Here is a 10,352-nt window from a genome sequence, read left to right on the forward strand (position 1 = left end):
TCTCGAACAGTCAGCTCAAGATTGCTGCGATGGGTGTACAAAAAGCCCTTTTCTCTCGCAGAAAAAGGAACAAAAAGCCCTTTTGGAGCACAGCACTACCACGACGACTATCTTCATCTCCAAGGAGGAAAAACAAGGCGCGTGTGCATGCATGCGGGTCCAGGTCAGAGTAGACCGGAGCGGAGAGGCAGCACGGTTCTTTTGCAAAGGGAAGAGCAGCACATTATGGGCTAATCATGCCAAATGCAAAGGCACCAAGCCGCAGCTTTTTACCGCCCTTTGATGATTACCCTTTTCCATATCTTTCTCCTCATCATAGGTGTCATCATGCATTGCATGTATGTATGTACACCCACACTGCCACACAAACACACACTCCTTTCAACTTTCACCTTTTTACCACTTCAAATATTTTAATTAAGCTCTGTCCTCCTCTAACACACTACTCTTTCTCTCTCTTGTTTGTGTGATTGTGTCTCACTAACTAGTTCCGTCCGGCAGCTCTCCTATATTAGTCCATCTGCTGGTATTGTTGCTTCCACTAGCTACATTACATTGCTTGAGTAATGCCCCACACCGACCTAAGAACAAAAGTTGCCCTTTTGTCTCCAAATCAAGACTAGTTAAGCACAAGCAGTAGTAGTACATCACAACATCAATCTCACCAAGATCGAGCTAGCAAGACACCAAGAAACAATAATGGCGAGTGAAGCCATGTCCAACCCTTTCGCTCCCCTCACCAACCAGCAGCAGCTGCAGCAACCGTCGTCGCATGACCATGAGCACCCTCCCCCTCCTCCCGCCAAGAAGAAGCGCAGCCTCCCCGGCACACCAGGCAAGTTCGTTTACCTAGCGAATTAATCCTCTTCCATCAGCTGCATGCATCTTCTTCTTCGCCATTATTTATTTCCTAGCGAATTCTAATCGATGATCGATCGTATCCTGCAGACCCTGAGGCGGAGGTGATCGCGCTGTCGCCGCGGACGCTGATGGCGACGAACCGCTTCGTGTGCGAGATCTGCGGCAAGGGCTTCCAGCGCGACCAGAACCTGCAGCTGCACCGCCGCGGCCACAACCTGCCATGGAAGCTCAAGCAGCGGAGCGGCAAGGAGCCCCGGAAGCGCGTGTACGTGTGCCCGGAGAAGACCTGCGTCCACAACAACCCGGCCCGCGCGCTGGGCGACCTCACCGGGATCAAGAAGCACTTCTGCCGCAAGCACGGCGAGAAGAAGTGGAAGTGCGACAAGTGCGCCAAGCGCTACGCCGTGCAGTCCGACTGGAAGGCGCACTCCAAGACCTGCGGCACCAGGGAGTACCGCTGCGACTGCGGCACGCTCTTCTCCAGGCGGGACAGCTTCATCACGCACCGCGCCTTCTGCGACGCGCTCGCCGAGGAGACGGCGAGGATCACCGCCGCTAACTCGGGCGCGGCGGCGGCGGGGCAGGGATACCTGTTCGCCGGCTCGGCGCCGGCCGGGATGGCCGTCAGGCCGCACAGCATGATGCTCCCGCCGCCGGCCGCCGCGCACCTGATCAGGCCTGCAGGTGGACAGATGCTGGGACACACGGCGGGCGCCGTCGGAGACATGCTGTGCGAAGGCGCCGCGGCCCGGCACGGAGGGCTCTCTCTGTGGGGCGGCGAAAACACGCTGCCGTCCTCCATGGGCATGCAACACATTGGTGGCCTACTGTCGTCCGGTGGTGCGGGCGCACCAATGCCGCCGCAGATGTACGCGGATCTCTTCGCGCCGACCTCCGCCGGCGCGCCGCAGCAGTTTGACATGGCGCAGCTGAGCTGGATGTACGGGAACAGCGGTGGCAGCGGCAAGCTCTCGTCGTCGAACGCCAGCGAGCTGACGACCAACTCTTCCAGAGAGGCGGATAGCGCGCCGTCCGTGTTCAGCGGCCAGCAGCACGCCAAGCCTGCCGCGCCGCCTGCCGACATGTCCGCGACGGCGCTGCTGCAAAGGGCGGCGCAGATCGGCTCCGTGACATCGTCCAACAACGCCACGATGCCGGTCATGGGGGCCTTTGAGCCGGCGCCCAAGTCAGCCGCGCGGGACGAGGAGCGCAACAAGTTCTTTTTCGGCGCGAGCCAGCACAATGCCAACGTCTCCGGCGCAATGAGCGAGCTCACGGCGGCCACCGGGAGCATGCCGTACGACCTTTTCTCGGCGGCACGCCATGCCGGCCTCAAGGACGCCGTCGGGAGGGAGGAAACTAGGGATTTCTTGGGCGTTGGCATGCAAGCACTCTGCTCATCATCCATACATGGGTGGATTTAAACTTAAGCCATGTTAATCATGCATTATGCCATGGAGATATGAGTAGTGTTCATCCGAAGCTATGTAAGCATGAACCCGGCATGCATGCAACTTCACGAAGAAGCAGATGGCATTCCGATCAGTTTAGTCAGCTGTCATTTCTTGTACTCGGCATGTCATGACCTGTGTTGCTCTTCAGTCAGCTGTGAGTCACAGTTTAATGGAATTTGACCCTGCTAAATGCTATACTCAATTCCTACATTAATAATTAGTACTACTATATATTAATAATTCATTAGTGGAGCCTAGGGCTTCTTTGATTCAAAATATTTTGGAGAGTTTTCTTAGGCGAGTAGTTTGGTTGGTCGAATTCCAAACCATATGATGTCTTACTTTTTACGATTCATTTTATTTCCACTAGATTTCATAGAAAATTTCCACATCTAGACCAACATCTTGAAAATAATCCTATGTTTTTCTTTGCACGGTCAAACATCATTTCAATACCATACTATTCCACATAGCATGGTATTTTGAGCCGGCGTTTTTCTCCATTCCTACATTTTCGGAATCTACATCAAAAGAGATCATAATCTTACTTGAGGCCTAGCCGGTAGATGTCAAGCAATAGCTGCAATTAATACCAAGCAATAGGAAGAAACAAAAAAAAAAGGATGGCAAGGAGATCCGTGCAAGCATATTGCCAAGAACCATTGATCTTCTTTGAGAATTTTTTCCCTCCAACCCATAATATGTGTCGCTAAAACGTGTGAACAGTCACACTAAAATATATATGTTTAGATACATCTGATTCAGCGACAAGTATTATGGATCGAGGGAGTAACATCTCATCTTCTTTCAGGAAAAAAGAGAGCATTGATCAAGGAGTAGCTCCCTTTAGTTTACTAACTTTGTTTTTAAGAAAAGAGAGGTAGCCGAGCCACTTTACAACCCTATTATTGCACAAACCAATTACCCTTTTCGGTGCAGCTAGCTAGCTATCCATATAGTAGCTTGATCCTGTTCTAACATATGTGCATTGTTATTTCTAGCCATAGTGGCACATTTACATAAAGGAGGATCTTAGCCCTTAATAATTAACAAGATTTCAGTTCATATCTTGCTATGCTTGTCCAAATGTCAAGGAGTCTAAGGTTCAAGGAAGCCCAAAAGGGAACTTTCAGCATAGCAATGGGGTTCCCAATAACCCACCAACAATTAGAGGAGGTGGCTATCCAATTGAGAAGCGGCAGTATATGTTTTGCATGGCTTCCTTCCAGAAATCTTCATTGATTTTATAAGTAGCTAGTGGTGCACATCCACACCACAATTGGCTAGTGCTGCTTAACTTAATTGCTTATTTGTCTTCGTGCTTAACTTAGTGCATTCTGGTTGTCGTGGAAGGTGTGCTAAAACAGGATATCTTGTCTCCAGATACTAATTAGTTGCACATGATTACCCAATTGTTTCTTGCAGTGTTGCTTGCTCAGTTGAATTTATGCCTAGTATATTGTTAGAGTTTAATGCACCATTAGGATAGACATAAACATTTGTTGATCGCCCCATAGTGCACCTAATGAGCATTAACCGAGCACAATTAGGTTCTGGGGCGGAGCCAGAGACAGTACAAGTCCGGTGCTAGTGCTAGCTTACTAGTGCTAGTCACCTCAATTTTTCATATTTTTAGAACTGCAAATTAGCACATACACGTTGAGGTTCAGGCCGGTGCTACGACACCGGTAGCACCAGGCCTAGCTTCGCCCCTGATTAGGGTAACTTACGTGTAGATGAAGATCCCTTGACTGCTAGATGCAGCCATGCAGGCATGGTGTAGCCCATCACGTAGCTGAGGTAGATGAGCCACAGGTCGTTGTAGAGGTGCAGGAGCTCCGCCAACACAACCCTCCTGGTGGCCGACGGTGGAATTGGTCTTCCCGTCGCTCCTGGTCTCCCAAGATCGATAGGGTGTGGGAATATAGAGGAGCAGGTCTAGCCGATGGTGAACCTATCAGATCGTTCCTACCTGGCACCCCTCCCTCTTGTATGGCCAATGGGATAGGGGACCAAACCGCTTGTTGGTTACAGATGCCCCCGATCAGGGTGATTAGTTAAGTACGAAGAGGTCCAAAACGTTTGTTTGTGGGCCCTCCTCTTTCACGTTCCGTTTAGACTCTGTCTATTTTCAGTTAACCTTTTATTTCAGTTAAACTGACAGATCAACCAAGACATATAGCTCAATCTATGTTGCTAATGAACATTTTTTCATGACTAGCTGAATAATGTGGCCTTGTGTGTTTCTTTTTTTTGGCGCGTCAACAAAAGAGAGTTGCAAAGTTCTCAGAATCTCGCCTAGATAATTTTGATTGAGATTTCCACATGGTTGGTGTGCTTTAAACTGTGGCTATTGCATTTGCATCTATATTACTACCGCCGTTCATAAATAAGTGACTTAACTTTATCTAGATACGGATGTATCTAGATGCATTTTAGTTATAGATACCTCCGTACTTAGAACATGTTGAGTCACTTATTTTAGAATGAATGGAGTAAGTTATAAAAAAAGGTCGCAATCGTTGAAGTTCATGGGGAAGCATAGACAACTTGAGAGTTGAGATGATAATACAGTTAGTCAAGAGCAAGCTAGGGAATGAATACCAAATGATATTTCGTTTTTATTTTCCTTGCCACTAGTTTGATGAAGCATCCTAAAGCTATTCTAGCGCTTCAGCACAAGTAATTTGTTCATTTCCAAAAGCAAAAAAAGGAGGACCGAGCCATTTATCCAAGAATGTTGCACCCTTTTGTACGCTAGATGTCAATTGTCAGATGTCAGGGGATCAAACCATTTGTAACTCGGAGTGCTACTCTAGTGTTCGACGGATATGCTGTCTGTGTGATTGTCTACAACCATTAGTGGTCTTTTGCAAGTTTCAGCGTCATACACGCTTGTGTTCTCGAACAAACCAACTCAAATTTGTGGGTCTGAAGCAGTGAACATGCAGCTTGACTACATAATCTGACAGCCACCGCGCCAGGAATCACAATCATAATAGCGAACGCCAAACGCCCAAAACCCCATAGAAAACGTCCCAAAATCGAAACCAATCCACAGTGAATTAACGCACCGCCCAAGCCTGGCAAGACTTAAGTAAATCTCAGATCGACAGAACCAATAGTTATTTAGATTTATTTTAATGCAGAAAAATAGTTGTATCACTGCCACTTTGCACAAGATCTTACAGGAGACATATAAAATTTTGGCATGGAATACAAGTACAATCATCAAACCAGAGATCAAAGATCCAAAGGAGAACAGAGTATCATGACACATTATCATACCTTGACAATGCTGACCAAGAAAATAAAATTCAAGTCAGTCTATTACAACCGGCGTGGTTGTTCGTATTTCACTTATGAAAGAATGCACTCAATGAAATACTTACTGAACCTGACGATGCTGATAATTTGACTGCACAAGAGGTGACTAAGACAATAGGTCAATAGCTTTGCCCATACAGGCAACGGTACCTCAACATACTGCAGTATCAACTATAGTCAGTGCAGAGCACCACCACGAACTAATTTAACCATGAAACAGAGTAAACACTGAACTCATAAGAACACTACATGGAAACCACAGCTACAGTAGCATAGCAGAGCATAAATACGATAACCAGTACATTAAGTAACTAAAGTAAAGCAGACATGAACTCCGATGGGCTGCTGCTAGCATCATTGTTGCAGGGTAATTTACGGAAAAATGGAGAAAACGGTAGAAGGGACCAGGCGACAATGACTTCCATCTCGCAGAAGGCAACCTTCAGGATACCACGGCTTCTACCAGCTTCCTTAGGTTCAAAACCTATTTTATCACTCTCAACAGCCAGCTTCTCATTTTGACATCCTGCCACAGCAGACACTTTCAGTTCTCCATCAACATCAACAGAAGCAACACGGCGTGAAAGCTTGATCATGCCATCGGCGGTAACAGGCAATGCGCCATCTCCAAATGCGAGCAGTATGACTTCCTTGTGATCTATACTGGCGGTATTGGCAGCAAAGACGCCTTGAAAACCATCTGGCCATGAACCGCCTAAGACTTTCACACTGATGGTAGCCTCCACAGAGCGAACAATGTGGCCTAACGTCAACTCCACTGTGCAAAGCTTGCTAGTGAGGACACGACTAATCAGGCGTGAACGACTCCCAATCGCACAGTTCCTGTACGGCATGTCTAGAAAGCTTAAATCTTGATCCTCTGATTCACTTGTGCCTTTCAGTTTCAGATTAACCTCGAAGTTCACAGGATCCAACAACACAACAGCACGGGTAGGCCCTGTCAGTTCCAGAATGGGATCCTGCATGCAACAATTTTAATTGAGCCATATTCAATTTTCAGCCCTAAAGAAAATGTGTCCATCTATACTTCATCTGTCTACCAACTGGAATTAATTATAATAAACTGAATATTGATCTGTCAATGGTAAACCAAAAAAAAGGTGATGTACAATGAGGAGAATTTACCAAGAGGCAAGAGCGGCCAAAATTGATTTTGGTCAACAAGCATGTTTCTATTGTCAAGAACTTCAGATTTAAAGAACCAACACAAACAAATAAGTAAACCAAAACCGAAGATACATATTACAAAACAGTATAACTGAATGCAAAATCCATAGGATAAACGATGTGAGATGCATAGTACAATGCTAGGAGAAATTACTAGCCTGATGCAAATGATAGTCACAATGTTTTTTACAAAATTAGGATATTCGTAAAGGTGGTGCACATACTCAAATGCGTTCGAAAGGATATGTCTTCTTAAGAATACTTATATGCCCATGCCATTCAACTAAGAAAATATTAAACGACAAATTTGCAGAAAAGAAGAGACAACGAAGCACAAAATAATTATATATATAGCTAGTGTCAAAGACAAGGAAACAATGGAATCATATGTCTGAGTATGAATTGTGGAAGCATATATAAAAGGCGAACTCTAATGAAGAGGTCAAAAGAAAGGTAAAAGTTGTAGGCACTTCAGAATCCCCTGTACCCCTGAAAACATGAGCTAAGTGCACATCCAGTTTGCACCGAGATTATCAAGACGATAAACTAAGTCATTTTAGAAAAATAAGGTTGGCTGTCATGCATGCATACATGTGATTTTTGCCTGCAGTAACTAACATTAAAAGAAATATAACACCAATCCTCGCTGAACTTGTCTCTTTACAGGAACAGAAGGATTGCCAGTCCATGGTAAGCTAACTTACAGTGGCCATCAGGTTTTATCACAGTTGTCTAGAAGCACCCTTGCCATACCAAATAGTATTCATGGGAGTACAGTTTACTGATGAGGACACAATTGAATCATATGTCTGACCATGAATTGTGGAAGCACAAATAAAAGGCGAACTCTGATGAAGAGGTCAAAAGTAAGGTAAAAGTTGCAGGTACTTCCCATGTACCCTGAAAACATGAGCTAAGTGCACGTCCAGTTTGCACTGAGATTATCAAGATGATAAACTAAGTGACTTTAGAAAAATAAGGGTTGACTGTTATGCATGCATACATGTGATTTTGGTCTGCAATAATTAACATTAAAAGAAATATATCATTAATCCTCACTAAAATTGCCTCTTTACAGGAAGAACCCTTGCCATACCGAGTATTATTCATCGACGTACAGATAACTTATGAATTAGTACTCACAACAGCAGTAGAAGTAACTGCATCACAGAACTTCAATGGCACCAAGAATTTGTTATATTTCATCGTGATGAAGGCCAAGAGGAAACTAATGCACTGAATTCAGCTGAAGACCAGACCAAATAGTATCCATGGACAGCAAATAATTCGTGGTGGGTGATTTACAAACCTCTTCGGTGATGGTTTGGCAATTATCCCTTTCCCGACTGAAGATAACATTGCGATTGTGATCCAAACAATCACGCGCGGCAACAATACCATACACATCTAGTGGCCAGTGTAAACTTTCTTTTATTCCCACCACTTTGACTGAAAAGATCTGCAGAGTAGACCTCAGACCGGCAGAAGTGCAAGGCGCGGGCTTGTCGGTGTAAAGCATTGAGGGGATAAGCGCTGCATACATGTAGGTAGTTATAGGTTAGACATGTCAGTTGACATATGCACAAATTGTTGTACTAACCATTATCATCAAGTTGCAATCAATCAATCGAACAAATTACATGGAAGCTATTGGGAGGAAGCACTTACTGGTGTCCTCGAAGGAACCAAATGCGCCGGCCCACACGTGGTTCCAGTAATCCCGAAACCTATTAGCATAGACGACCTCCGGATCAGACCAGTCTTCTTCCTCGAGATCGTCTTCCAATTTCCTCGCAGCGGATTCTTCGTCACACATCCGCACATAGTAGTCCGCCGATTCGGGGTCTCCCGTCGCCAGCCACTTCTTCACAGTCAGCGCTTCTCCCACCAGATCGTGATTCCTGCGCGCCTCCTCCGCTTCCGCCCTGTACGCTGCTAATTCCGCCTCCGATGCAGCAATGCTCTTCCTCGCTTCCACCCGCATCCTCTTCGCGTCCTGCAGCTCCACGTGTTCCCCATCTCTCTGCTTCAACATCCTCCACTCCTCTATGAACTCCCGCAGCTTCTTCTCTGTCCATTCACGAGGGCAATCCTCCTCCGGACCAAACCGGAAATCTATGTCAGAAGGTGATAGCACATCCTCCAGCCGGATCCTACCCGCCGCCATCGCTAGCTCTGCTAACGCACGGGAAACCTATATAATCTTCCGCCCGCTCGTATCGCTCGTATTTTGGGTCCTTTGTTTTAGCCTTTTAGGGCGTGGATAAGTAACTTAAGTTTTGGTGTTATCAAATTTTAGTTACAAATCATGTTGCAAACCATACTGCAACTCCTAATTAGCACAAACTACAAAGTAAATCTAGCGGTCTCGAGTGAAGGAACGAAGAATGTACATCTAAATTGGTGGTAGGAAGCACCAAATCCTAATCTAGAATCAAACTATTACGAAGCAACCCTCAAGCGGCTCAGATGGGTTGATAAACATAATATATCATTGGCCACACAAACCTTACGTACCACCCCAAACCATACATCTATTATATACTAAAAGCAAAATAAGGATGTTTTTCGAGGCATCTATCTATTATATACTAAAAGCAAAATAAGGATGTTTTTCGAGGCATTAGCTTAATCCACATATGCTTAAAAAATATAAACCGATGATTTTAATCTTAACGTCCAAGATTTAAAGATAAGATGTGTTACGTATAGTTATATACGTGCACAAAAGTAAACATGTCACGTTTGTATACGTGCCTATATTATTCCTTTAAACTGAGTCCGCTTGAGAATAAAAGAGAAGACCGGCTCGGTCGTGAAGCGCGCACCGCGTCGTGATCGATCAAATCTTGGTGGCGGTGTTCCTTATCTGAAGTTATGAACCGATGGGCAGCAGCGAATTCGGGACAGGCCAACCCTCATGACGTAAACCACTTTTGTTGTTACTGCTTTGTACGTCCATGGAATAGATTTTCCCCATCCCGGATTAGCACCACCATCTTTGCTGTCAAAAGGAAATACCAACGATTCTAGCTGAGTCCGTTCCCAAAAAAGACCAAATTTCTATGCATGCTCATGTTTTCTCTTTGAGACGTGGACTCAGAAAAAAATGAAAAACGTACACGAGTTAGAGCACTCCATTTGAAATCAAATGAGCCGGCAAGCTAGCTAGCTGAGTCTGTTTTTCGAGCAACCACGTTAATTCACATATGCTAAGAAAATATAAATCAATGATATTAATTTTATCGTCCGAGATTAAAATATAAAAAATGTTACGTACAACAATATATGTGTACAAAAGTAAACTTTTGGCACGTAAGATCGTTATAAAATAAGAGAACATAGCTTAAAGAAAAAGAAAATAATTGTCGTACCCTAGACTTACACGTTTGGTGATTTAATTTAGTCCAATATTCAAAACCAATCCTTTTGTTTTAGAGACATATATCATATAATCAGTCAGGTAAATTATTTCCTAGGGGAGGCCGAATTTTCTCTTTGAACTTGACAAGTCTCAAATGA

At 44.9% G+C, this 10,352-nt stretch overlaps 1 protein-coding gene across 1 annotated transcript; it reads left to right on the plus strand.

Annotated features, from left to right (window-relative positions):
- The first annotated feature begins 699 nt into the window (after nucleotides 1–699).
- Nucleotides 700–2,285, plus strand: LOC124663843 (zinc finger protein NUTCRACKER-like). The gene is made up of 2 exons (XM_047201496.1): nucleotides 700–835; nucleotides 949–2,285. Exons 1-2 carry the CDS (start codon nucleotides 700–702, stop codon nucleotides 2,283–2,285), a joined length of 1,473 nt encoding a protein of 490 aa, XP_047057452.1.
- The last annotated feature ends 8,067 nt before the right edge of the window (nucleotides 2,286–10,352 follow it).

This window comes from Lolium rigidum, chromosome 6 (genome assembly GCF_022539505.1).
Source record: "Lolium rigidum isolate FL_2022 chromosome 6, APGP_CSIRO_Lrig_0.1, whole genome shotgun sequence".
Lineage (NCBI taxonomy): Eukaryota > Viridiplantae > Streptophyta > Magnoliopsida > Poales > Poaceae > Lolium > Lolium rigidum.